Source organism: Myiozetetes cayanensis, unplaced genomic scaffold (assembly GCF_022539395.1).
Source record: "Myiozetetes cayanensis isolate MyiCay16 unplaced genomic scaffold, myiCay2020 scf106, whole genome shotgun sequence".
NCBI classification, from domain to species: Eukaryota; Metazoa; Chordata; class Aves; order Passeriformes; family Tyrannidae; genus Myiozetetes; species Myiozetetes cayanensis.
The window spans coordinates 19,779-45,774 of NW_026086672.1; the positions used below are offsets into that span (position 1 = coordinate 19,779).

The 25,996-nt window shown below is 65.9% G+C and overlaps 3 protein-coding genes and 1 long non-coding RNA gene across 4 annotated transcripts; 2 read left to right on the plus strand and 2 right to left on the minus strand.

Annotated features, from left to right (window-relative positions):
- The first annotated feature begins 113 nt into the window (after nucleotides 1–113).
- On the plus strand, nucleotides 114–6,360 carry ATF6B (activating transcription factor 6 beta). Its single transcript, XM_050306008.1, has 19 exons — nucleotides 114–228; nucleotides 504–580; nucleotides 668–749; nucleotides 1,003–1,093; nucleotides 1,179–1,246; nucleotides 1,907–2,004; nucleotides 2,341–2,388; nucleotides 2,502–2,549; nucleotides 2,839–2,886; nucleotides 3,026–3,075; nucleotides 3,235–3,526; nucleotides 3,915–4,003; nucleotides 4,069–4,152; nucleotides 4,378–4,464; nucleotides 4,532–4,611; nucleotides 4,689–4,767; nucleotides 5,285–5,387; nucleotides 5,469–5,553; nucleotides 5,907–6,360. The coding sequence occupies exons 1-19, from the start codon at nucleotides 141–143 to the stop codon at nucleotides 6,107–6,109; spliced, it is 1,800 nt and encodes a 599-aa protein (XP_050161965.1). The 5' UTR covers nucleotides 114–140; the 3' UTR covers nucleotides 6,110–6,360.
- A 619-nt stretch (nucleotides 6,361–6,979) lies between these two features.
- Nucleotides 6,980–12,166, plus strand: AGPAT1 (1-acylglycerol-3-phosphate O-acyltransferase 1). Its single transcript, XM_050306018.1, is given in 8 exon segments — nucleotides 6,980–7,045; nucleotides 8,111–8,298; nucleotides 8,894–9,027; nucleotides 9,694–9,869; nucleotides 10,300–10,395; nucleotides 10,482–10,554; nucleotides 11,047–11,186; nucleotides 11,188–12,166. Coding segments are annotated over 7 exon segments (1,179 nt in total). The 5' UTR covers nucleotides 6,980–7,045; nucleotides 8,111–8,113; the 3' UTR covers nucleotides 11,563–12,166.
- Nucleotides 12,167–13,448: 1,282 nt separating this feature from the next.
- LOC126635074 (zinc finger protein 135-like) lies at nucleotides 13,449–17,514 on the minus strand. The gene is made up of 5 exons (XM_050306009.1): nucleotides 17,214–17,514; nucleotides 16,886–16,999; nucleotides 16,664–16,802; nucleotides 15,772–16,608; nucleotides 13,449–14,690 (listed from the first exon to the last, which is right to left on the minus strand). The coding sequence occupies exons 1-5, from the start codon at nucleotides 17,512–17,514 to the stop codon at nucleotides 13,451–13,453; spliced, it is 2,631 nt and encodes an 876-aa protein (XP_050161966.1). The 3' UTR covers nucleotides 13,449–13,450.
- Nucleotides 17,515–18,834: 1,320 nt separating this feature from the next.
- LOC126635081 (uncharacterized) lies at nucleotides 18,835–19,465 on the minus strand. Its single transcript, XR_007627491.1, has 3 exons — nucleotides 19,405–19,465; nucleotides 19,246–19,303; nucleotides 18,835–18,946 (listed from the first exon to the last, which is right to left on the minus strand). It is a non-coding gene; the product is annotated as an uncharacterized LOC126635081 (long non-coding RNA).
- Nucleotides 19,466–25,996: the final 6,531 nt, after the last annotated feature.

A 25,996-nucleotide genomic window follows, 5' to 3' on the forward strand; every position in this document is an offset into this window, starting at 1 on the left:
CCCGGAAACGCGCGGCGCGCGTGCGCGGGGGGCGGGGCGGAGAGGGGGGCCGCGCCTCCATTGGCCAGCGCTGGGCGTGGCGCGGGCGCTGATTGGTTGCGTTGGATGGAAGGGGGCGGGGCCCGGCGCGCAGAGGGAAGATGGCGGCGGCGATGGCGCCGGAGCTGCTGGTGCAGCTCGAGCAGGGCCCGTTCGGGGCCGGGAACGCGCTGGGCAGCGAGGATTGGGGTGGGAACGGGGTGCTGGAGCTGATGGGGAGGGATTGGGGACCCCAAGAACTGCTGGGGAGCGAGGAGCGGGGGGGAAACGGGCCCCTATAACTGCTCGGGGTGGATTGCAATTGCCGGGGTGGGATTGATGATCCCGTAATTGCTGGGGGGGACTGGGGGGACTGGGAGGAGCGATATGAGGGGCCGCGGCCTGCACCATTTATGCACTGCGGGGGCGCGGCCTAGCCTCTTTGTGGGCGTGGCTCTGCCCTGACCCCGCCCCCTTTTCCCCAGACACCGCCCTCCTCGGTTGCCTTGACGACCGGCTTGGCCCCGCCCACCTCTTCCCTTCCCTGGACCCCGACCCCATGGTAAGCCCCCCTCCCAAGGGGAAGGGGTTGTCAAGCTCCGCCCCCTTTGGGGGTCCTGGAACCTCATCCCTGTCCCCCCTCCCCCAGTTCGACTGTGCCTTCGATGGGGGAGGCGGCTGCAGCCCCCCCGACCCCCCCTGGGACCTGGAGCCCCCCCAGCTGTTCCCCGGTGAGTGGGGGGCTGGGGGGAGTTTTTGGGGGTGCTGGGAGGGGCTTATGGTGGTTCTGGGGGGGTGTATGGAGAGCTGGAAGGGTTTGGGGGAGTCCTGAAAGGTTGGAAATGTCTGGGGGGTCCTGAGGGGTTCGTGGGGGTCCTGAGGGCGTTCTTTGATGAATATGGGGTTGTTTGGGATGATCTGGGGGGTTGGGGTGGGGTCACCCAGGTGCACCCCTAGCCCTCCCTGACCCCCAAACTCCTCCAGACCTGGAGGTGAAGTCAGAGCCGGGATCCCCAACTCCTCCTTCTGCTCCGACTCCTCGGGCCCCTCGTGCTCCTCCGAGACCCCCTTTTGGGTACGTGGCCCCCCCAAAAAACCCCCAAACCCATCCCCAACACCCCCAACCCCTCTCAGTTGTGCCCCCCACCTACAGGCCCCAGCTCCCCCATTCTGGGGGTGAAGGCGGAGCCAGAGCCCCCCACGCTGCCCTGCGCCCTCCAGGACCCCGGTGAGTCCCCCTGACCCCCTCCCCCCAAAATCCATCCCCAAGCCCCTCCCCTTGACCCTTTACACCCCAGTTCTTTTCCTCTAGCAAAGTTCCCGCTGGTCGTGAAGGCCGAAGGACCCCCAGAACTCGCGGACCCCCCAATCCAGCCCAAACCCCCGGGGGTCCCTGGAGCTGGGGAGAGAGGAGGAATGGAGGCACCCCAGCCCCCAGACCATCCTGCTGCAGCCCTGCCTCGGGCAGCCCCCGGCCGCCATTGCTGGTGGGTTTTGGGGTTGAGGGTGCGGGGTTTGGGGGACTTGAGGGGGGTCCTGCGAGGGGGGAGAATGGGGGTGACAGGAAGGAGGTGGGGGTGTCAGGAAGGGGAGAGGATTGGAGGGGTGGGGGATGGAGATTTCGGGGTCCCTGGGTGATCAAGGGGTGCTTTGGGGGTCAGGAGGACACAGGTGGTGTTTGGGGGTCCCTGTGACGAGCAGGGGGTGTTTTGGGGGTCAGGGATCACACGGGGATTTGGGGGTCGCTGTGTGAGTGGGAGTGTTCTGGGGTCTCCCTGTCTGACTGGGGGTTTTGGGGGGTCTTTGCCCAGTGCCAGCCCCCGCCGTGCTGCTGTCGCCGGCCGAGCTGCTGCTGCCGGGGTCCTGATGCCTGACTCCCCCAACCCAGGCCGGGGGCCCTCCTGCCCTGCCCCCACCCCCAAACCTGAGGCCAAGACCATCGTGCCGGCCCCGCCCTCAGCGCCCCCGGCACCCCAGGAGATCGATGTGAGTAACCCTGACCCCTCCTGGTGTGACCCCTGAAACCCCAGGGTGGCCCCCGGTTGCTCTCCTGGCCCCCACCCCTTTCACCCCCTGTACTTCTTCTGCCTTCCATTGCTCTCTTCTCCTCCCTGTGCCCCCCATGCTCCCCTTTGCCCCCCCAAAACTCCCTGTGCTCCCTGTTCCCCCCTATAGTGTCTATACCCCCAGTCTTCCCCTATAGTCCTTATGTTCCATTTGGTTCCGCTGTACTCTCTTAGTCTTCATTCTCGCTTTTCTCACTTGTACCCCCCATTTTGCCCCATTCCCCCCCAATTTCCCTCCCATTCCCCTCCCGCCCAGGCCCGTGCCCTGCGGCGGCAGCAGCGGATGATCAAGAACCGGGAGTCGGCGTGCCCCCTGTTCCCCACTATTTACCCCATTATTTACCCCATTATTTCCCTTCATTCTCCATTCTTTACCCCATTATTTCCCCCATTTTTTACCCCATTTCTCTCCCCCAGGCCCGTGCCCTGCGGTGGCAGCAGCGGATGATCAAGAACCGGGAGTCGGCGTGCCCCCCATTTCCCATTATTTACCCCATTATTCCACATTATTTACCCCATTATTTACTCCATTATTTCCCCCATTATTTCCCCCATTTTTTACCGCATTTCTCTCCCCGAGGCCCGTGCCCTGCGGCGGCAGCAGCGGATGATCAAGAACCGGGAGTCGGCGTGCCCCCCATTCCCCATTATTTACTCCATTATTTACCCCATTATTTATTCTCATTCCCCATTACTTCCCCCATCATTTACCCTATTATTTACCCTATTTTTTACCCCATTTCTCTCCCCCCAGGCCCGTGCCCTGCGGCGGCAGCAGCGGATGATCAAGAACCGGGAGTCGGCGTGCCCCCCATTCCCCATTATTTATCCCACTATTTACCCCATTATTTACTCTCATTCCCCATTACTTCCCCCATTATTTCCCCCATTATTTCCCCCATTATTTCCCCCATTTTTTACCCCATTTCTCTCCCCCCCAGGCCCGTGCCCTGCGGCGGCAGCAGCGGATGATCAAGAACCGGGAGTCGGCGTGCCCCCCATTCCCCATTATTTACTCCATTATTTACCCCATTATTTATTCTCATTCCCCATTACTTCCCCCATCATTTACCCTATTATTTACCCTATTTTTTACCCCATTTCTCCCCCCCAGGCCCGTGCCCTGCGGCGGCAGCAGCGGATGATCAAGAACCGGGAGTCGGCGTGCCCCCCATTCCCCATTACTTACCCCATTATTTCCCCCATCATTTACCCTATTATTTCCCCCATTATTTACCCCATTATTCCCCCCCCAGGCCCGTGCCCTGCGGCGGCAGCAGCGGATGATCAAGAACCGGGAGTCGGCGTGCCAGTCGCGGCGCCGGCGCAAGGAGTACGTGCAGGGGCTGGAGCGGCGCCTGCGCCAGGCCCTGGCCGACAACGAGGGGCTGCGGCGCGAGAACCGCGCCCTGCGCGGCCGCCTCGACGCCCTCCTGGCACGGGTGGGCACGGGGAGGGGGATTATTGGGACAGAGGAGGGCACTGGGGGGTCCTACTGGCACAGGGATGGGGTCTGGGGGGACACCCCGTGCTGGGTCAGGGTCCCTCACGCTGGTGGGGAGGTTTGTGCCCCCCCCACAGCCCGCAATGGTATAGCCTAGAACCCCCCCAATAGTACAGTCCTGGGGGTTGTTGCCATGGTAACTGGCTGGACCACTCCAGGCTTGTAAAGGGGGGGATCAGGATGTACCATTGTGAGGGGCGGGGGCAGAAGGCACTGGGATGTTCCATTAGAGGTGGGTTTAAGGGGTGGCAGCGCTACGGGACGGATCATTTTGGGGTTGAGGGAGGGTCACCAACCTCTGACCTCCCCCCCTGACCCCCCCCCAGAGCTCGGAGCTGCGCCCCAGCCCCTCCCCCCGCAAGCTGGCCTGCCTGGCCGCCCTCCTCCTCCTCGCCTTCCACCTCGGACCCCTCAGGTGGGTTTTTGGGGGGTTGGGGGGCTGCAGGGCCTTGGGAGGCCCCCTCACCTCCCTCCCCACAGCCTCTCTGAGCCACCCCCTCGCCGAGCCCCCAGCCCCCCCAGCCCTCCGAGGCCGCCGGCACCTCCTGGGAGTCACGGATGGAGGTGTGGGGGCGGTACCGAGACCTCCCCTCGCCCGGGACCACCGACCCTCCCCCGCAGCGCGGGACCCCCGGGACCGCACCGGAGCCGCAGCCCCCCGCAGGACCCCCTTCAGGTACAAACCCCCAAAAATACACTTGTGGCTCGTCCACACTCCCTCCTGGACCTCCCCAAACCATTGGGGGCTCTTCCAACCCCCAGCCCCCGTGACACCCCCTGGACCCCCAGGAACGCGTCCCTGGCGCTGCCCCCTGGGAGCTGGAGGGGCCCCCGCGCCTCCGACTGCCGCCGCTTCAGCCGCACCGAGTCCCTGCGGTGCGTGGGGTGATGGGGGGGTTGAGGGGTCCCTGAACCCCCGACCCCCTGACCCCCCCAAATGCAGGCTGGCGGATGAGCTGAGCGGGTGGGTGCGGCGGCACCAGATCGACCGAGGGAAGCCCGGGGTGCCCTGGCGGCCCCCAGGTGAGCTGGGAGGGGGTTTGGGTTTTGGGGGGGGATTGGGGTGTTTTGGGGGGTCTCTGAACCCGTCCTGGGGTAGTTTCAGGCCTCACCGTCCTCCCCCTGGAAGGCTCCGGGCTCGTCGCGCTTCGTGCCGGCCATGCCGCCCCACCCGCACAGGTGAGGGAGGGAGGCCCCGAGTGCGCCCCCAAAACCCCCCTCCTGAACCCCCAAACCCTTCTGCATTCCCCCCAAAACTGTGTCTGTACCCCCAAAACTCCCCTCCTGAACTCCCAAACCCTTCTGCATTCCCCAAACTGTGTCTGTACCCCCAAACATCCCTGAACCCCCAAACCTTTCTGCATTCCCCTCAAAACTGTGTACCCCCAAACCCCCTCCTGAGCCCCCAAACCCTTCTGCATTCCCCCCAAAAACTGTGTCTGTACCCCCAAAACATCCCTGAACCCCCAAAGCTCCCTGAACCCCCAAACCCCCTTCCATCCCCTCCAAATCCCCCTGCAACCCCAAACTCCCCTGAACCCCCAAACTTTTCTCCACCTACTCCAACTCCTCACATTCGTTCCTTTCTCCCTCCCCACCTTCATTAGACCCCAAAAATGCCCCATTTCAACCCCAACTCCCACTCCCCCTCCCCGAATCCACTGACCCTCCCCCTTTGTCTCCCACTTCCCCCCAGGACCCCCCCAGGGCAGCTCCAGCTTTTCCAGCCCCCCGAGCCCCGAATTCTCGCTGCCATCGACCGGCGAGACGACACGTTCTACGTGGTGTCCTTCCGGCGGGTACGGGGGGATTTTGGGGGGGACTTGGGGGTAGTTTTGGGGGCTCAAAGGGGTCCCCAACCCTCTGCCCCCCCTCCCCAGGACCACCTGCTGCTGCCGGCCATCAGCCACAACAAGACGTCGCGCCCCAAAATGTCGCTGGTGATGCCGGCGGCCGCTCTCAACGGTGAGGGGGGGGGAGAACCCCAAAAATTCCCTGACCCTCCCCACTTCCTAAAATCCCCAGGTGAGGGCTGGGGGGATCATAACCTGAGGTGTGTCTTTCCCCAGGGGATCCCACGGCTAAAGGGGGGGTTTGAGGTTGGAGTGGGGGGCAGTTTATCACCCCGAATCCACCCCGATTTTTTTTGGGTTGGGTGGGGGGTGGATTCCGGTGGTTGGTTGTGCTGGGGGGCATTTGAGGCATCCCCTGTCCCGCAGAGAGGGGGGCTGGGTTTCCCCCTTATCCTTGCAGGGGGTGGTCTTGGTGCCTGGGGTAGAGGGGCTGGGCCCCCCCTGACCCCCCCTGTGCCCCCCCAGAGAGCCTGTCGGGGCGGGGGGGCGGCCTGGAGGCCATGATGCAGGTGGACTGCGAGGTGATGGACACGCGGGTCATCCACGTGCGGCGCCGCCGGAGCCCCTCGGGACGGACCCCCCCCCTAAACCGGACCCCCCCTTTGGGCCGGACCCCCCCGGGCAACCGCAGCGCCCCCCGAGACCCCCATTTCGGGGGGGGGACGTAGCCACGCCCCCCATGGACAAGGAACCGCCCCCGCGCTGGAAGAAGCCACGCCCCCTCGGCTGCCCCTCGGTTCAAGCCACGCCCCTTTCGGAGGGCGGAGCTTGCATAAGCCCGCCTCCGTTTGAGACCACGCCCCCTTGTAAGCACTTATCACGCCCCCTCCCCGGAAGCCACGCCCCCTCTCCCGCATTTGGGGTCGGTTCCCCCCAGCTCGGAGCGGGGTCTTTTTTTTTTTTTTTTTTTTAAACCCAAATTAATAAAAAACGGGAAAAAGGGAAGGAAAGCTTTATAGCCTTGTGGGGGGAAGGGGTGGGGAGCCAGAGCCCACATCCCGCTCCGCTCGTTTGCGCTTCGAGAAACGCCCTGAATGCCCCGAAACGGGCATGGAGGAGGAGAAGGAGCTTTAACCTTACTGTGGGGGGTCCCAGGAGGTTGGCGGTCCCAAGGTGGGATGGGAGGGGTGCCAGGAGGTCCCAGGTGTCCCCAGGTGCACCCGGCACAGCTGACACGCGAAGGCGCCGCCGCCCCGGGCTTTGTCCCCTCAGGGCCTCCGTCCCTCTCCGCCGCCATATTTCGCCTTGCCCCCAGCACCGCCTCTCCTGCCCCTCTATTGGTGGCGACGCCCGCCAGTCATCCTCCCGCCGGCCTCTCGCCGCTCCTATTGGCGACGTCTTGCCAAGTCCCGCCTTACCGAGCGGGACCTCTAGGAGGACGCGACTCCTGCCGCTGATTGGCCGCACCTTTTGGACGGGCAGCCGCTCTGCCCAATCAGTGCGCGGCAATTCCCCCCGGTGGCGGCGTTGCCACGGCAACCACTCGGGACAGGGGGGCGGGGCCGCCTTGGAGGTGCCGAGGCCTCTGATTGGCCGCTCGGGCCGCCCGTCAGTGACGTCGCTTCCGGCGCCGCCGCCGCCGGGAAGGGCCCGCGACGCTCCCGGTACCGGGGGGTTTGGGGGCCCGGGGGGCTTTAGAGGGCTTTGGGGGTCCGAGGGGGCTTTGGGGTCTCTGGGCAGCCCCGGTAGTGCCGGAGGGGTCCCGAGGGATGCGCGGCCCCACCCCGGGCGAGGATGCGGCGGCGCCGCCGCCCACGGCCCCGCCCGGGAGGGCCCGAGGGGAGGGAGGGGCACGGGTGGGGCCCGGGTGGGGCCCAGGTGGGGCTGGAGGTGCCCGGAGGCGGGGATTTGGGGATTGAAAATGGGGATTTGGGGCCCTGAGGGAGGGAGGGAAACACGGGGATTCTGGGGGGGTCATGAAGGGGTTTGGGGGGTCCCAGAGGGGATTTGGGGGCTCCCATGGGGCCTTTGGGGGGATCCCTGAGCCCCCACCCCCCTTTGCTCCCAGGTCACGGAAGTGACTCTGGGGGTTCCCAGGGGTTATTTTGGCTTATTTGGGGGTTCCCTGATCCCCTGACCCCCGTTTTGCCCCCCAGGCCACGGAGCTGGCACTGGGGGTTATTTTGGGTGATTTTGGGTTATTTTGGGTTATTTGATGTTTGGGGGATTGTTTTGGGGGTTATTGGGGTGTTCCCCCCAGGCCATGGAGCCTGTCCCTGGGCACGGCGGCGCTGGCACTGGGGGTTATTTTGGATTATTTGGGGTGATTTTGGGGTTATTTTGGGTTGTTTCCTCCCCCCAGGCCATGGAGCTGTCCCTGGGCACGGCGGTGCTGGCGCTGGGGGTTATTTGATTGATTTGGGTATTTGGGTGATTAGTGTTTGCCCCGGCCATGGAGCTGTCCTGGCACGCGGTGCTGGCTGGGGTTATTTGATATTTGGGTGATTTTGGGTTATTTTGGGTTGTTTCCTCCCCAGGCCATGGAGCTGTCCTGGGCACGCGGCGCTGGCACTGGGGTTACTGATTATTGGGGTGATTTTGGGTTATCTTGGGGTTGTTCTCCCCAGGCCTGAGCTGTCTGGCTGGCGGCTGGCGCTGGGTTATTTGGGGTGATTTTTTGTTATTTTTGGGTTATTTGGGATGATTTTGGGATATTTTAACCCCCCCAGGCCATGGAGCTGTCCCTGGGCACGGCAGCGCTGGCGCTGGCGCTGCTGCTGCTGCCGCTGCTCTACGAGCGCTGCGGCTCCTTCCGCTTCTTCTGCAAGATGGGCTTCTACAACGGCTGGATCCTCCTGCTGGCCCTTGTGGCCATCCCCCTGTGCGCCCTCCGGGGCAGGGACGTCGAGAACATGAAGTAATTCGGGGAGTTCTGGGATTTTGGGGGTTACTCTGGGGTTTTAGGGTGTGGTTGTGGGGTTTTGGGGGGTGGTTGTGGGGTTTTGGGGGTGGTTGTGGGGTTTTGGGGGTTACTCTGGGGTTTTGGGGGGTGGTTGTGGGGTTTGGGGGTGGTTGTGGGTTTTGGGAGGGGGCACAGCCATCCCCCTGTGCGCCCTCCGGGGCAGGGACGTCGAGAACATGAAGTAATTCGGGGGTTTGCCAGGGGGGCTGTGGGGCTGGGGAGGGGGCACAGCCACCCCCCTGTGCGCCCTGAGGGGATGGGGAGGGGTGGTTGTGGGGTTTGGGGGCTGGTTGTGGGGTCTGGGAGCAGTTCTAGGGCTGGGGAGGGGGCACAGCCACCCCTGTGTGCGCTGTGGGGAGGGAGTGGTTGTAGGGTCGAGGATGGTTCCTCTAGGTCTCTATAGGTCCTTGTATATCCCTGTGGGTTTCTATAGGTTCCTTTAGATCTCTACAGGTCCCTATAGGTCTCTGTGGGTCCCTGTGGGTCCCGGTGGGTCCCTGTGGGTCCCTGTGGGTCCCCCTGGGTCAGAGCTTCCCCCGTTGTCCCGCAGGATCATCCGGGGGCTGATGCAGCACGTGAAGCACCTCTATGGGATCCGCATGGTGGTGAGGGGGGCGCAGCACTTCCCCCCCCGGCAGCCCTACGTGGTGGTCAGCAACCACCAGAGCTCCCTGGACCTGCTGGGTATGGCCCTACAGCCTGACCCCACACCGTGACCCCACAGCCTGACCCCACAGACTGACCCTATACACTGACCCCATAGATTAACCCTATAGACTGACCCACACACTGACCCTACACAGCCCTACGTGGGGGTCAGCAACCACCAGAGCTCCCTGGACCTGCTGGGTATGGCCCTACAGCCTGACCCTACAACCTGACCCCATAGACTGATCTTACACACTGCCCCCATAGATTAACCCTATAGGCTGACCCCACACCCTAACCCCACAGCCTGACCCCACACACTGACCCACACAGCTGCCCCAAGCCCACACCAGCCCCCACAGGCCCCTGCCCCATAAGCACCCCCCAGCCCCATAACCCCCTCCCAGCACCACAACCTTCCTATAACCCTCTCCCAGCCCCACACCCAGCCCCATAACCCCTCCCCAGCCCCATAACCCTCCCAGCCCCACACCCAGCCCCTTAACTGCCCCAAAACTGCCCCATAACCCCACAGCCAGCCCCATAACCCCTTTTCCCCCCCAGGGATGATGGAGGTGCTGCCGGACCGCTGCGTGCCCATAACCACCCCATAGCCCCATAACTGCCCCATAACCCTTCCCCAGCCCCATAACCACCCCCTAGCCCCACAGCCAGCCCCATAACCCCTGTCTTTGCCCCCAGGGATGATGGAGGTGCTGCCGGACCGCTGCGTGCCCATCGCCAAGCGGGAGCTGCTGTACATGGGGGCGGTGGGGGTGGCCTGCTGGCTGGGGGGCATCATCTTCATCGACCGCAAGCGCACCCACGACGCCATCAGCGTCATGGCCGAGGCCGCACACACCATGCTCAGCCAGGACGTGAGTGGGGCCAGCCTGGGGGGCTGGGGGGGCAGCCCTGGGGTGACTGTGGGGCTGCTGTGGGGGTCCCATGTGGGGCAGCCGTGGGGCAACACAGGGATCCTGTGTGGGGCCTGAGGGGCAGCTGGGGGGGGCCCTGTGTGGGGCTGTGGGGTATCTGTGGGGTATCCCTGGGGCTGTGGAGTGTCTCGGGGGTATCCATGGGGCAGCCCCACAGCTCTGTGCCCCCCAGGTGTGGGTGTGGGTGTTCCCTGAGGGCACACGCAACCACAGCGGGTCGATGCTGGGGGGTGTCTGTGGGGTATCTATGGGGCTGTGGGGTATCTGTGTAGTTCTGGGGTGTCTGTGGGGTATCTGTGGGGCTGTGGGGTGTCTGTGGGGTGTCTGTGGGGTGTCTGTGGGGCAGCCCCACACCTGTACACCCCCCCAGGTGCGGGTGTGGGTGTTCCCCGAGGGCACACGCAACCACAGCGGGTCGATGCTGCCCTTCAAGCGCGGCGCCTTCCACCTCGCCGTGCAGGCCCAGGTATGGGGTGGGTGGGGTTTGGGGGCCGGGGGCCCTGGGACACGCCCCTCCACGCCCTGACCTCCCCACGCCCCCGTGTCCCCCAGGTGCCCGTGGTGCCCATCGTGATCTCGTCCTACCAGCACTTCTACAGCAAACGGGAGCGCAGGTTCACGGCCGGTGAGGGGGCTGGGGGTCCCAGGGGGCTGGGGGCATCATGTGGGGCTAAAGGTGTGTCTGAGGGTCACCTTGGGGGTGGTCCTGCGTGGCCAAGGGTGGGGGGCACAAGTGGTGTCCATGGGTCTCTTTGGCCATGGCGGAGGGGTCCCAGGTGGGTTGCAGGTCACCCCATGGGCCTGACCCTCGCCCCCCTTCCCTTCACCCCCCCAGGCCGGTGTGTGATCGAGGTGCTGCCCCCCCTGCCCACGCAGGGCCTGGGGTGGGGGGCACAAGTGGTGCTTTGGGGTCACTCTGGGGGTCCTGGGTGGGCTGTGGGTCCCCCCCTGACCCCCGTGTCCCCCCCAGGCTGGTGTGTGATCGAGGTGCTGCCCACCTGGGGCCAGGGGTGGGGGGCACAAGTGATGCTCTGGGGTCACTTTGGGGGGTCTGTCTGTGACAGGGGGGGTCCTGGGTGGGCTGTGGGTCCCCCCCTGACCGCCGTGTCCCCCCCAGGCCGGTGTGTGATCGAGGTGCTGCCCCCCCTGCCCACGCAGGGCCTGGGGGCGGCCGACGTGCCCGCGCTGACCGAGCGCGTCCGCGCCGCCATGCTCCGCGCCTTCGACGCCCTGTCGGCCGAGCTGCGCCCCCGGACCCCCGCGGCCACGGGGGCCCACGGACCCCCAGGGTGACCCACGGCACCCCACGGACCCCCAGGGTGACCCACGGAGCCCCACGGACCCCCAGAGCGACCCACAGAACCCCATGGACCCCCAGAGCGACCCACGGCACCCCACGGACCCCCAGGGCGACCCACGGCACCCCATGGACCCCCAGGGTGACCCACGGAGCCCCACGGACCCCCAGGGCGACCCGCGGGGACCCTCGGAGACCCCCAGCAAGCCACGGTGCTCCACGGACCCCCAGGGTGACCCACGGGGACCTACAGACCCCCACGGAGACCCCCAGGGACCTTCAGACCCCCACGGGGATCCCCAGGGACCCTCGGAGCCCCACAGAGCCCCACAGTGACCCCCCACGGCCTTGTGGCCCCACAGGGACCGCCCCCATCGTGGCATGAGGGGCGTGGGGTGACCCCGAGGGGGGGCACGGACTGACCCCTGAGTGGGGAGCTGAGCCCTGAGTGGGGCACAGACCCACAAATGGGGCATGGACTGGCCCCTGAGTGGGGCACAGACCCACCAGTGGGGCACGGACTGACCCCTGAGTGGGGAGCTGAGCCCTAAGTGGGGCACAGACTCAGCCCTAAGTGGGGCACAGACCCCTAAGGGGGGCACAGACCCACCAGTGGGGCACAGACTGACCCCCGAGTGGGGCACAGAACTGTATGCGTGGCATGGACTGACCCACGGTGGGGCTGACCCACCAGTGGGGCACGGACTGACCCCTAAATGGGGCACAGACCCCTGAGAGGGGCACGGACTGGCCCCTGAGTGGGGCACAGACCCCTGAGTCGGGCACGGACTGGCCCCTGAGTGGGGCACAGACCCACAAGTGGGGCATGGACTGGCCCCTGAGTGGGGCACAGACCCACAAGTGGGGCATGGACTGGCCCCTGAGTGGGGCACAGACCCCTGAGTGGGGCACAGACCCACAAGTGGGGCATGGACTGGCCCCTGAGTGGGGCACAGACCCACAAGTGGGGCATGGACTGGCCCCTGAGTGGGGCACAGACCCACAAGTGGGGCACGGAGAGACCCCCAAGTCTGACGTGTTGGGACCTACAGGTGGGGCACGGAGCCACCCACGGCGGGACCCCCGAGTGGGGCGTGGATTGACCCCCAAGTAGGACACGGAGAGACCCCCGAGTGGGGCACGAGGGACCCACAGCGGGACCAGGGTGTGACCCACGGCGAGACCCCCACCCCGAGGTGTGGGGAGGGTCCCAAGGCCTGACCCACGATTTTGGGGGGGGCAGGGCGGGTGTTCATTGGCTGCCACAGCAAACCCCGCCCCTTTTCCGAGAGGCGGGGCCATGTATTTATTGAGGGGGGGTGGATTTTGCCAAATTTCCCTGCTGCCCCCACTCGGGGCTCCCCCTTCCCCCAGCTTTTAATAAACCCCCTTCCCCCCAAATCCCTCTTCGGCTCGTGGCTCATCGCGACGTCACGGCAAATTTAACAAAAATAACCAACTTTTTGGACTCAGATGTCCGAATTTGGATATTTTGGGGGGTATTTCTTCCCCAAACACTCCGATCCTGGGGATGTTTCTTCTCCTTGTGGACTCAGGGGCCCAGTTTGGGATGTTGGGGGGGTCAAGGCACTAAAGGTGTGTGGGGGGGTGGCAACCCTTGGATCCCCCCCACCCCCAGGCTTCATTTCAGCCCCATCCCAGGGATTCTGGGGCTTTTCTGGCACAGCTGGAGCTGTGGGGATGGAGGGAAGGTGTCCCAGGATGGATGATGGGGAGGTGTCGAGGGATAACCAGGGACCAGAGGCTTTTCTCCCCCTGGAATTCGTGTTTTAGGCCACGAACAAAACATCCCGAAGTTGAAAGCCCCTGTTGTGTGGGGGATACAAAGATGGATGGGAGGAGAAGCTGAGCCCCATTGAGGCTCAGGGATGAGGGAGAGGAAGAATAACAAAAGAACCAAGCAGAATTATTACTATTATTATCATTATTATTCCAATTTTTTTGTTTTTGTCATCGTTCCTCTCTTCTACAGCAAAGCCCCAGTGCCACCCCACAGCCCAGGGCACGGGGGGCAGGGAAGGGAGAGAGGGAAAGCAGCCCAGCAGAGCCCCCCCAACTCCTCCCCCACCTCAGGGTGCTCGGAGCCCCCTCAGCCCCCTCCCCACCCTGCCCCACCTACCCCACCGCTACAGCCGCGACCCTTCCCACACCTCCCCACACCAGCCCCCATCCCCCACGCCCCTCCCCAGGATTTGCCCCTTCCTCAGCAGGGCTGGCTGGGGTAGGGCCAGAGGGGCAGGAGGGCTCCGGGGGCCCCCCCGGCGTGGGTGCGCTGGTGCCGCTTGTGGTGGGAGCTGCGGCTGAAGCTCTTGCCGCACACGCCGCACGCGTAGGGCTTCTCCCCGGTGTGGATGCGCCGGTGCTGGGTCAGCGTGGACTTGTCGGTGAAGCTCTTGCCGCAGTCGGGGCAGCCGTAGGGCTTCTCGCCCGTGTGGATGCGCTGGTGGCGGATGAGGTTGGAGGAGACGTTGAAGCGCTTCCCGCAGTGGGCGCAGGCGTAGGGCTTCTCGCCCGTGTGGATCCGCAGGTGCTTCACCAGGTCCGAGCTCTGGCTGAAGCTCTGCCAGCACTCCCCGCACGTGTTGGGGATGCCCAGCGAGGGGGGCTTGGCCCCGCCGGGGCTCCCCCCGCCCCGCGGCCGCCGCCGCCGCTTGGCCGGCGGGCGGGGGGGGCCGGGGGCTTCCTTGGCCCCCCGGCTGAAGCTCTTCCCGCAGTCCACGCACTTGTAGGGCCGCTGGCCGGGGGTCCCGCCGGGGGGCGGCGGCGGGCGGGGGTCCCACCTCCTTCCCGCAGTCCCGGCAGCTCCGCGCGGGGGTCCCGGCGTGGGCGCGGCGGTGCCGCACGAGGTGGGCGCTGAGGCCGAAGCTCTTCCCGCAGTCGAGGCAGGAGAAGGGGCGGTGGTCGCCGCCGCCGCCGCCGCCGGCGGGAGGGGACGGGGGGGTGACGCGGGGGTCGCCGCCGTGGCTGCGCCGGTGCTCGGTGAGCGCCGCGCTCCGCGCGAAGCTCTTCCCGCACTCCACGCAGATGTTGGGGTGCTGCTCCCCCTCCCCCGACGGGCCCCGCTGCCGGACCACCGTCTCCTTGCGCTTGCGGACCCCCGCCCGCGGACCCCCAGCCCCCTCCCGCCACCGACTGCGGGGTCCCTCCGCCCGCCCCGCCTCGGCCTGGGCGGGAGTCGCCGACGACCCCGGCAGCGCTTGGGGAGACATGGCGAGGCTCGGCCCTCCTCCGCCGCCCTCCCCGTCCCGCGGGCGAGCGATGCGAAAGCCGCTTCTCCTCCTCCTCCCTCCCCGGCACGCCGAGCTCGGGGGCTGCGCCCCACCCAGCCCGCCCACCCGGGTCCCCGCTCCCACCGGAGGCTCTCGGAGCCGCGGCCGGACGGACAATGGAGGAGGCGGCGGCGGCGGCAGCGGCGCTGACCCAGGAAGTTCAACCCCGGGGGTCTGCTCGGAGGAAGGCGAAGGCGGCAGAGAGGGAGACCCCGGCCCCGCCTCGGACCCCGGCCCCCCCATTCCCGTTGCTCCCGGCAACGCCGCTCCCCATGGCATCTCCCCGTGCCGTGTCTCACTCAACCCACTCCAGACCCCCTTTTTGGGAGGTCCCTATTCCTGTCCTCATCAGCGCTGTGACTCCCCCCTCAACCCCTATTCCCCCAGACCTCAACACTGTGCGGGGGGCGGATCCTGCATGGCCATCCCCCTCTTCCCCCCCTCAGTCCACTCCCCCTCCATGTGCTGGTGTTTCACCTCCAGAAGATTTAAGTTTTTTGGGGAATAGGTGTGGGCGAGGGGACCCCCACTCTGAGTCGCAGATCCGTCCCCCCCCACCCCAGCCCGGCTTTTGGCGGGGTGGGAGAGCAGGAGAGCGGGGGTGCAAGACCCCACGGCCGGTGAACACCAACAACTCTTTTACTCCGCAGGGGAAGGGAGGGATGGGCTCGCTCCGGGCTCGCCGAGCACCAGGATCAGCCCGACGGATGCTTTGGGATAACCCGCCCCCCTCCCCCCTCCACTTTCCTTCTCTTCCTCCCCACCCCACCCTACCCCACAGCCCCACCGACGTGGCAAGAGCGGCTCCCCGGGCTCCGGAATCGGGAATTCCCATCAGGAATTCCAGGCTCGTGGAGTCCCTTTCCCGCTTTTGCGACAAAGGGCTTCCCACTGCTTTGGGGCTGAGGAATCCCCCCCCCCCAACAACCCCCCCGTGGGCACTGAAATGTCCCCTCAAGTCCAATCCCCCCCATGGCTCCTCTCCCACCAGCTCCGGAAGGGTCCCGGCTCTGGCTCTGAGAGGGTCCCAGCTCCAGAGGGGTCCTGGTTCTGGCTCTGGAGGGGTCCCAGTTCTGGCTCTGGAAGGGCCCTGGTTTCAGCTCCGGAGGGGTCACAGCTCTGGAGGGGTCCCAGTTCTCGAGGGTTCCCAGCTTCGGCTCTGGAGGTCCGGCTGGAGGGTCCCACCGGCTCTGGAGGTCCCGGCCGGAGGGTCCCGGCACACCCAGGCTCTGCCGCCCCCCTCTTTTGGCTCTACCCCAGGTGGAGCCGTTGGTGCCGGACGAGTGCGGAGCTGCCTCCGAATCCCTTCCCGCAGTCGCCGCACGTGTAGGGCTTCCCCCCGCGGGCAGCGGCGGGGCGGCCGCGCCGGTGGGGCGGGAGGGACGGGAGGGACGAGCCCTCGGGGCAGACCCCCCTCCCGCAGCGGGGCCGGGGCTCGCCCGAGTGGCTCCGCTGGTGCCGCAGCAGCGCCGAGCTCTCCGCGAAGCTCTTCCCGCAGCTGGGGCAGGGGAAGGGGGGCTTCTCCCCGCCACCACCGCCACCGCCACCGTGCCCCCGGCGGTGCTTCAGGAAGGCCGAGCTGTAGCTGAAGCTCCTCCCGCAGTCGGGGCAGGCGAAGGGCCGCTCGCCCCGGTGCGTCCTCAGGTGGGCGCTGAGGTTGGAGCTGCGGCCGAAGCTCCTGCCGCACTCCCCGCAGCTGAAGGGCCTCTCGCCGCCGTGGACGCGCTGGTGGACCGCCAGCTCCGAGCTCCAGCCGAAGCTCTTGCCGCACTTGCCGCAGGCGAAGGGCCGCTGGCCGCCGTGCAGCCGCTGGTGCTTGGCCAGCTCCGCGCCGTGCCCGAAGCCCCTCCCGCACTGCCCGCAGCGGTGCGGCCGCTCCCCGGAGTGCAGGCGCTGGTGGGCGTTGCGGTTGGAGCTGCGGGTGAAGCTCTTCCCGCAGTCCAGGCACTTGTAGGGCTTCTCCGCGCCGTGGCCGCGGCCGCGCCGCTGCCCCGGCAGCTCCGGGAGGCTCCGCTCGCACCGCCCGCAGCTCCTCGGGCCGCCCCCGCCGCGCCCGCGGCGCCCACGCCCCCGCCCAGCGGGCGTGAGCAGGCTGCTCCGGGGGGTCCCAGGGGTGCCAGGGGGGGGGCTGGCAGCATTCCCCCAGCGAGAGGGGAGGGGGCTGCGGGACGAGCTCCTCGGTGGTGATGCCGGTGCCGCCTCCTCGGGACAGGATCCGAGCGTCCAGCTCGGGCGGTTCTGGGGACTCCTCCGACTCTGCCTCCTCCTCGCTCCCTGTCCCGTCATCTGCCCGTGGAAGGGGTAACGGGGAATGGTGGGAAAGGGGGATCCAGGGATAAGGGGGGGTGGGCGGGGGGGTCCCAGCTCACCTGCGGGGGCCACCCTGAGGATCTCCCACTCCTTGGAGTCGTTGGGGTCCGGCACGCCGAGCTCCTCCTCCAGCTCCAGCCGGGACACCACGTTGGGTTTGGGGATGGGGAAATCTGCGCCAAAGGAACAAGAAGAAATAATAATAATAATACTAATAATAACAAAAAGGCGGAAATCAGGTTCTCCCGCTGTTCCATCGGGGATCAATTAAGATTTTAACACCCTGGCGCCCGGCGGTGTCAGACTTCACCCCTCTTATTTCCAGGGGGCGGGGGTTATTTTGGAGGCAGAATAACCTCGGAGGGGGGCAGAAAATCGTGGCCTTACCCAGCAGGATCAGGGACTCGTAGTTCTCCTGCATGATGCCGGCTCCGCCGCTCCCGAGCCCGGCGGCTCCTCCAGGAGACGGGAAAGGAGAGTCGCGACCACCCCCACTCCCTGGGGGGATCCCCCCGCGGCCCTTCCGAGGACCCCCCCGGTACCGGCGGTGCTCGGGGGGCCCGGGGCTCCCCCCCGGCCGCTCGGGGAAGCTCCGCCCGGGCGCCGGATGGAGCCGCCGCCGCTGACCCAGGAAGTTCAGCCTCCGCCGGCGGCAGCGCCTCCTCCTCGTCCCCCTCTGCATCCTCATCACCTGTGTCCTCCTCCTCCTCGTCCCCCTCTGCATCCCCATCCCCGTGTCCTCCTCCTCATCCCCCTCTGCATCCCCATCCCCGTGTCCTCCTCCTCTTCCTCTTCCTCCTCGTCCCCTTCTGCATCCCCGTCCCTGTGTCCTCCTCCTCCTTGTCCCCCTCTGCATCCCCATCCCCGTGTCCTCCTCCTCCTCCTCCTCCTCTGCATCCCCATCCCCGTGTCCTCCTCCTCATCCCCCTCTGCATCCCCATCCCCATGTCTCCTCCTCCTCTCCTGCATCCCCATCCCAGTGTCCCTCTCCTCATCCCCCTCTGCATCCCCCTCCCGTGTCCTCCTCCTGCTCCCCCCGTGCTGCGTCCACCCACTGCCCCCCCTGACGCAGCTGACCCCTTCTCCATCCCCATCCCTCCTCCTCCTCCTCCTCCTCCCCCCGTTGCCCCCCCCGACACCACTGCCGTGTTTGACCCAACGCTTGGCTGACCCCAAGGTCATGGCTGACCCCAACTCTTCATACACCCAACTCTTGGTTGACCCAAACAGCGGTTTTATTGGGATGGGGTGGTGCTGCTGTCCCCAAGGGGGTGGTGGCCATGGCAGTGGCACATCTACCAAGGTGGTGGCACATCCCCCAAGGTTGGTGACGTGTCCCCATGACCACAATGTCCCCAAGGGGGTGGCCATGGCCTCGTCCCTGAGGTGGCCACCACCGTGTCCTCAGTGTCATGGTCTGCCTGTGAACCCCGTGATGTCCCCGTGGTGTCCCCATGGTGTCCCTCTGGTGTCTCTGCGTCCCCCCCCATGTCCTTGTGGTGTCCCACGGACTCTCCGTGGTGTTCCCATGGTGTCCCCCTGTCCCAGTGCTGTCCCCATGCCCCGGTGGTGTCCCCATGCCCCGGTGGTGTCCCCATGGTGTCCCCATGTCCCCCTCAGCGCCTCAGGGCCACGTACTCCATGGTGTCCCTGATGTCCCCATGGTGTCCCCACAGTGTCCCCCTGTCCCAGGGTGTCCCCGTGGTGTCCCAGTGGTGTCCCCATGGTGTCCCCCTGTCCCAGTGGTGTCCCCATGGTGTCCCCATGGTGTCCCCATGTCCCCATGGTGTCCCCAATGTCCCCATGGTGTCCCCAATGTCCCCAGTGTCCCCATGGTGTCCCCATGGTGTCCCCCTGTCCCAGTGGTGTCCCCATGTCCCCATGGTGTCCCCATGTCCCCCTCAGCGCCTCAGGGCCACGTACTCCACGGTGTCCCCGATGTCCCCAGGGGGGTCCCCGCGTGGTGGCCCCGGGCAGGGCAGGGCCAGGGCAGCATAGACCAGTGTCCCCTCCAGTGTCCCCTCCAGTGTCCCCTCCAGTGTCGCCTCCAGTGTCCCTTCCCCGTCCCTGTCCCTGGAGGGGCCTGGGGGGACGTTCTCATAGTCGGGACCCTCGGGGGCCTGTGGGGACATTGGGGGAGGGGGGTCAAGGGGGACACAGGGGGTGTCTATGAGGACTTTGGGGACATTGAGAGGACACCAGTGGGGGCTCTGGGGATACGGGGGGACACTGGGGGGACGTTGGGAGACACTGGGAACATTGGGGGCAATGGGGGGACATTGGGGGGACTTTGTGGACAGTGGGGGGACATCAAGGGGGACATTGGGAGGACCAGTGGAGACTTTGGGGACACAAGGAGGTTGAGAGGATGCGGTGACGCCCCTGGGGACACCCTTGGGGACACCTGGGGGGGGGTTACCTGGGCGGTGCCGTCGCTCCTCCTGAGGACCGTGTAGACCACCGTGTCCCCTCCCAGCCTGAGGGGGGGGACGACACACATGGTGACAACGGGAGGGGTCGGGGACCCCCCCCGGGGTGACAAAGGAGGGGTCAGGGAGCAGGGGTGGGGAGGGGTTACCTGGTTGACACCTGCCGGGTATCCCCGAGGACGTCACCAGTGTCACCGTGAGCTCGGGGGGCTGTGGGGACACAACGAGGGGGGGACACCCCCTCCCCAAAATAGCACCGGGAGGGTCTCTCTGGGGGGATGGGGAGAAAGGGGCGGGGACGTGGGGAGGCGGGACCTTCTTGTTGCGGAGGAAGAAGGTTCTGGAAGGGGCCACCACCGGCTCCTCGTCGGCCGCCACCGCCCGCTGCCGCCTGAGGGGACAACGGGGACACCTGGGACACCCCCAGACACACCTGGGACCCCCCAGATACAGCTGGGACCACCCAGATGCACCTGAGACCTCTCAGACACATCTGAGACACAAGGGGGGGTAGGGGGGACACAAAGGGGGTCCCGGGGGTGGTCCCCGTCTCACCTGCGCCGCAGGTGATGCCCCAGGGCCCCCAGGGCCAGGATCAGGCCCAGGCTCAGCGAGAGGCCCAGGAGGGTCCTTCGAGCGATGGTGGAGGGAGAGGCTGGGGGGCACCCGAGGGGGTCAGTGGGGTGGGCAGGATACGCAAGGGGGGTCAGTGGGGTAGGGGAGCACCCAAGGGGGGTCAATGCGGGGGTGGAGCACCCAGAGTGGGGTCAAGGGGGGTGTGTGGGGCTCCCAAGGGGGGTCTGTGGGGGGATCTATGAAGGGATCTATGGGGCACCCAAGAGGGGATCTATGGGACACTCAGGGGGGGATCTGTGGGGCACCCAAGAGGGGATCTATGGGGCACCCAAGGGGGGATCTGTGGGGGGATCTACGGGGTGCCCAAGAGGGGATCTATGGGACACCCGGGGGGGGTCTATGGGACACCCAAGGGGGGATCTGTGGGGTGATCTCTGGGGCACCCAAGAGGGGATCTATGGGACACCCAGGGGGGGATCTGTGGGAGGATCTACGGGGCACCCAAGAGGATCTATGGGACACCCAGGGGATCTATAGGACACCCAGGGGGATCTGTGGGAGGATCTACGGGGCACCCAAGAGGGGATCTATGGGGTACCAGGGGGGGATCTATGGGACACCCAAGGGGGGGGATCTGTGGGAGGATCTACGGGGCACCCAAGAAGGGGATCTATGGGGTACCAGGGGGGTCCCATGTGTCACCAGGGGGATCTATGGGGCACCCATGAGAGTATCTATGGGGGGGGGTCTGTGGGGCACCCCAGGGCTCTACGGGGCACCCCGGGGTGGGACGGGTGTTGCAGGGCCCCTCTCACGGTGCACGGTGACGGCGACCTCGTCGGACTCGGCGCTGCCCAGGGCGTTGGTGGCTCTGCAGCGGTACTGGCCCCCCTCGGGGGTCCCGACCCCCCGCAGCACCCACAGCCCCTCGGGGGTCCCGCCCAGGCTCTGCCCGTCCCGCAGCCACTCGAAGATGTGGGGGGGGGGTCTGGAGGAGACCACCCGGCACCGCAGCGTCACCTCCGTGCCCTCCGTCACCCCCCACGCCGGGGACACCTCCAGGGACACCCCCTGAGGGGGGACTGGGGGGAAGGGAGGGGGTTCAGTTTGGGGAGGGGTTCAGGCACCTAGGACCCAGTTTTGGGGGGCTCCCAGGTGCCCCAGGTCTTGATTATGGGGACATTTGGGGACTCCCGGGGTCCTGTATTTGGGGGTCCCATATATCTGGGCTAGGGCACTTGGGGGGTCCCTGTGACCTGTTTTGGGGGTCTCAAGTCCTGATTATGGGGAGATCTGGGGACTTCAAGGATCCCTTTTTTTTTGGGGGGGTGCCCATTTTTGGGTGTCCTACTTTTTTGGGGCCCCACTTTTTTTTGGGGGGGGGTTTCATTTTTGGGGTTCCCATTTTTAGGGGGGTCCCATTTTTTGGAGGGTCCCAGCCGCCAAGGGGGTGTTTTTGGGGGACGGGGGACATTTGGGGACACTCACAGTGGACGTCGAGGTCGAGGGGGCTGCGCGACCCCCTCGTTCCAGGCCTCGCACGCGTAACGGGCGGCGTCGGTGGGGAGGGGCCGGGCAGGACCAGCTCGGGGAGGGGTCGGGAGGGCCCCCGTCCTTGAACCACGTGATCGTCACACGGGGGCTGCGCGACCCCCACCCGGCACTGCAGCCTCACCGGGCCCCCCCCGGCCAGCACGGGGCCCCCCCCGGGGGTCTGCACGACCTGCACGGACTGGGGGAGTCTGGAGGGGGAGGGAGGGAGAAAGAGCGAAATTAGGGAGGGAACACAAAATTGGGGGATCTGGGGGTGCGGGAACCGATATTGGGGAGGAGTCAAAAAGGGGGAATGAGGGGGTTAAAAAGGAGGTTGGGCTGGGCCTTGAAATGGGGGGGGGCAAAAGCGATATTGGGAGGGGCTAAAAAGGGGGGAAGGCTCGTGACTGTCTTTTGGACGGGGCTCTGAATTTGGGCAGGGGCAGCTAAAATCGTAGGGTGTTGGAAGGGACAGAGCTGTCAGCTGAGGAGGGGGCCTGAAAATCAGGGGGTGTGGAAAAGAAGGGGGAAGTGAAAGGAAAGCTCCAAACGGGTGGAAATGAGTCTGGGGACCCCCACCCCGCCCTAAACCACCCCCAGACTCACACCAGACGACCACGGCGAGGGGGGGGGACCGCGTGGCCCCCGCGGCGTTGCTGCCCTCGCAGCCGTAGGTGCCCCCCGCCCCGGGGGTGGCCGGGAAGCTCAGCGTGTCCCCCACAGCTTGCTCGGGGGTCCTGACCCCCCTGGGCCCACCCCAGGCCTCTCCAGCCTCCCACCACCAGCGGATGGAGGCTGGGGAGGGCTGCGAGGGCCCCAGGTCACAGCGCAGGGTCACCCGAGCCCCCACCAGGGCGGGCAGGGGGCTCAGGGGGGTCACGGTGGCGCTGCGGGGGGGGTCTGGGGAATGGTAGGAGAAAGAGGGGCGGTGAGAGGGGCACAGCCACACCCCCAGCTCGTGGTGGGCAGGACCCCCCCCCAACATCACCTTGACCCCCTCCCATGGTCCCATGACCATCCTGACCCCCTCATGACCATCTTGACCCCCCAATGGACACCTTGACCCCACATGACCACCTTGACTCCCCCAACATCACCTTGACCCCCCCCCCCCATCACCTTGAACTCCTATGGCCACCTTGACCCCCCATGACCACCTTGATCACCCTGTGACCACCTTGACCCCCAACATCACCTTGACCCCTCCATGGCCACTTTGACCCCCCTATGACGAACTTGACTCGCCATGGCCACCTTGACCTCTCTGTGATCACCTTGACCCCCCCCATAACTCACAGAGCACGTCGATGTGGGCGGGGTCAGACAAGCCCTCCCCGAGCTCATTGGCTGCTCGGCAGCGGTAGGCACCAGCGTCGTCGGCTCTGATTGGCCACAGAGACAGGTGGGCGGAGCCCTGGGACACGCCCTGCCCCGCCCTGCTCCAGGTGTAGGGGGGGGGGGGGTTGGCCCGGGCCCGGCACCGCAGGGTCACCTCCTGCCCCTCCCGCAGGGGGGGCGTGGGGGTCACCTCCACCTCCACGTCCTGGGGGGCATCTGGGGGGGAAAGAGACCAGTTTGGACCAGTATGGACCAGTATGAACCAATATAGGTCAATACAAATCAGTATGAACCAACATGGATTAGCAAGGACCAGTATAAACCAGTACGGACCAGTTTGGGTCCAACACGTGCCACCTGAACAGCCCAGGGGGGCATCTGGGGACACAAGGGAGGGGCTAAGGGTGATTGACAGGCTTAGTGGGTGGGGCCAATGATGATTGACATGTTTAGTGGGTGGGACTACAGCTGTTTGGCACGTGGATGGGCGGAGCTAAATGTGATTGGCATGTTTAGTGGGCAGGGTCAAAGCTGATTGACAAATGTGATGGGTGGGGCTAATGGTGATTGACATGTCTGATGGGCAGGTCCACGGGTGACTGGCAGGTGTCATGGGTGGGTCCATAGGTGATTGACAGTTGTGATGGGTGGGGCCAGGGGTGATTGACAGTCTCTCTTCCCTCCCCCAATTCCCCCCAATAACTCACAGAGCACGTCGATGTGGGCGGGGTCAGACACGCCCTCCCCAAGCTCATTGGCTGCTCGGCAGCGGTAGGCACCGGCGTCCTCGGCTCTGATTGGCCACAGGGACAGGTGGGCGGAGCCCTGGGACACGCCCTGTCCTTCCCGGCTCCAGCTGTAGGTGGGGGGGGGGTTGGCCCGGGCCCGGCACCGCAGGGTCACCTCCTGCCCCTCCCGCAGGGGGGTCGTGGGGGTCACCTCCACCTCCACGGCCCGGGGGGCGTCTGGGGGGGAAAAGAGACCAGTTTGGACCAGTACGAACCAATATGAACCCCCTATAATCACCATGGACCCCCATAGCCCCCCAAAACACCCCAGGGACCCCCCAGAACTCCCCTCCATGGATCCCCATAACCCCCCAAGGATCCCCCATAACCTCCCAAGGATCCCCCATGGACTCCCATAACCCCTCAGGTACCCCTGTAACCCCCCACAACCGCCCCCCAGTGACCCCCCCTCCCCATCTCACAGCGGATCCGGAGCAGCCGCGAGGTGCTGGCGGAGTCTCCCTAGGCCCCCTGAGGGTGCAGTTGAGGGGGGTCCCGTCGTGCTGCCAGAGCAGCTCGGCCACCAGGAGGGTCCCCAGGGCAGGGTGGGGGGTGACGGAGGCCGGGGGTCCAGGAGGAGTCCAGGTGAGCCCCCGGAGAGGGCCAGGGTCCCTCCCAGGTGAGGGTCCGGGGTCTCCGGGGCACAGGGGGCACCCAGCACCCAAAGGTGCTCCGGCGCCTCGCGAGGAGGAGTGGGCTCCGGCCACAGGTGGGGGCTGGGGGGGTGTCTGTAGGGGAAGGTGGGGTGAGAGAGGGGGTTAGGGAGGGATAAAGGTGGGAGAAAGGGGGAATAAAGGTGGGAATAGAGGGGCAAGGGGAGGGTAAAGGGAGGGATAAGTGGGAGAAATGGAAGGGACGAGGGGGACAATGTGGGGGCCAAAGGGGGGACAAGGGAGGGGATAAAGGGAGGGGATAAGGGGGGACAACAGGGGGGACAACAGGGGGTGGAGAGGACAAGGGAGGGACAATGTGGGGGGCAAAGGGGGAAGACAAGAGAGGGGACAATGGGGGAGATAATGGAGGTAAAGGGGGGGACAAGGTAGGAAGGCAACGGGTTGACAAGGAGGGATAACAGGGAGGACAAATGGGGGACAAAGGAGGAGCACAAAGGGGGACATGGAGACAAAAGGGGGCACAAATGGGGGAAAAGAGAGGGGGCTTAAATAGGGGGCACAAAGGAGGTCAAAGGGGACATAAAGGGGGACAAATAGGGGACAAGAGGGGGCACACAAGGTGGGGGACATGAAGGGCTTCCAGGGGGTGCCCCCTCACCGGTGACGTTGAGGACCACCCGGTGCATCCACTTGATCCTGGGGGGGCCCCTCCGGCCCCCCGCCCCCTCCAGCCGCAGCCCGTAGGTGCCGCCGTCCCCCCGCCCCACGCGGGGCAGGGCCAGGCCACAACCGCCCTGCCTGGCCCCGGGGAGGGGTCTCACCTCCCCCACCACCCGCCCGGAGAAGGACCCCGAGGCCTCGTGGAAGAGGGGCCGGTGGATCCAGGTGAGGTTCCTCACCTGCACGTCGGGCCCCGCCCCGCACAGGTCGAAGCCGCATGGCACGAACGCGCAGGACCCCTCGGCCGCCCACACCTCGGGGGGGCCCCACACGGGCGGGGGGCAGCGCGGCACCGACCCTGCTGGGGGGGGGTAAAGGGCATGAGGGGTGTTTGGGGAGAAAGGGACATGGGGGGTTTGGGGGGAAGGGACATGGGGGGAAAAGGGGAAAAGGGACACGGGGGGTGTTTGGGGGTTGGAGATGAGGGGGTGAAGCTTTTTTGGGGGGTGGGGATGCTGCGGGGACACCTGGAACATCAGGAGGGGACAGAGGGGGGTTGGGAATGTCCCAGGATAGGGATCCGGCTGTTTTTAGGGGGGAATCTGGATGGTTTTGAGGGGGGATTTGGGTGTTTTGGGGGTCCTGGAGATGGTAGGTGGGAGGGGGTGAAGGTTTTTTTGGGGTGGGGATGCTGCAGGGACACCTCGATGCTCAGGAGGGGACAGAGGGGGGTTTGGGGATGTCCCAGGATGCCCTGGGAGAGGGATTCGGGTGTTTTTGGGGGGGATTTGGGTGATTTTGAGGGGATTTGGGTGTTTTTGGGGGATCCGGGTGGTTTTGGGGTCCTGGAGATGGGGGAAGAGGGGTGAAGTTTTTTTTGGGCTGGGGGAGAAGGGGTGGGGATGCTGCAGGGACAACTGGAAGATCAGAAGGGGGGGACAGAGGGGGTTTGGGGATGTCTCAGGAGAGGGATCTGGGTGGTTTTGGGGGGATTCGGGTGTTTTTGGCGAGGATTCAAGTGTTTTGGGGGGAATCCAGGTGTTTTTGGGAGGATCTGGGTGTTTTTGGGGGGATCTGGGTGTTTTTTGGGGGGGAATTCAGGTGTTTTTGCAGGGGATACGGATGTTTTGGGGGATCCGGTGGTCTTAGGGGGAATCCAGGTGTTTTGGGGTCCCAGAGTCAGGGGGGCCAGGTCTCCTGAGGTGACCTTCCAAGGCCAACAGGACCCTCAG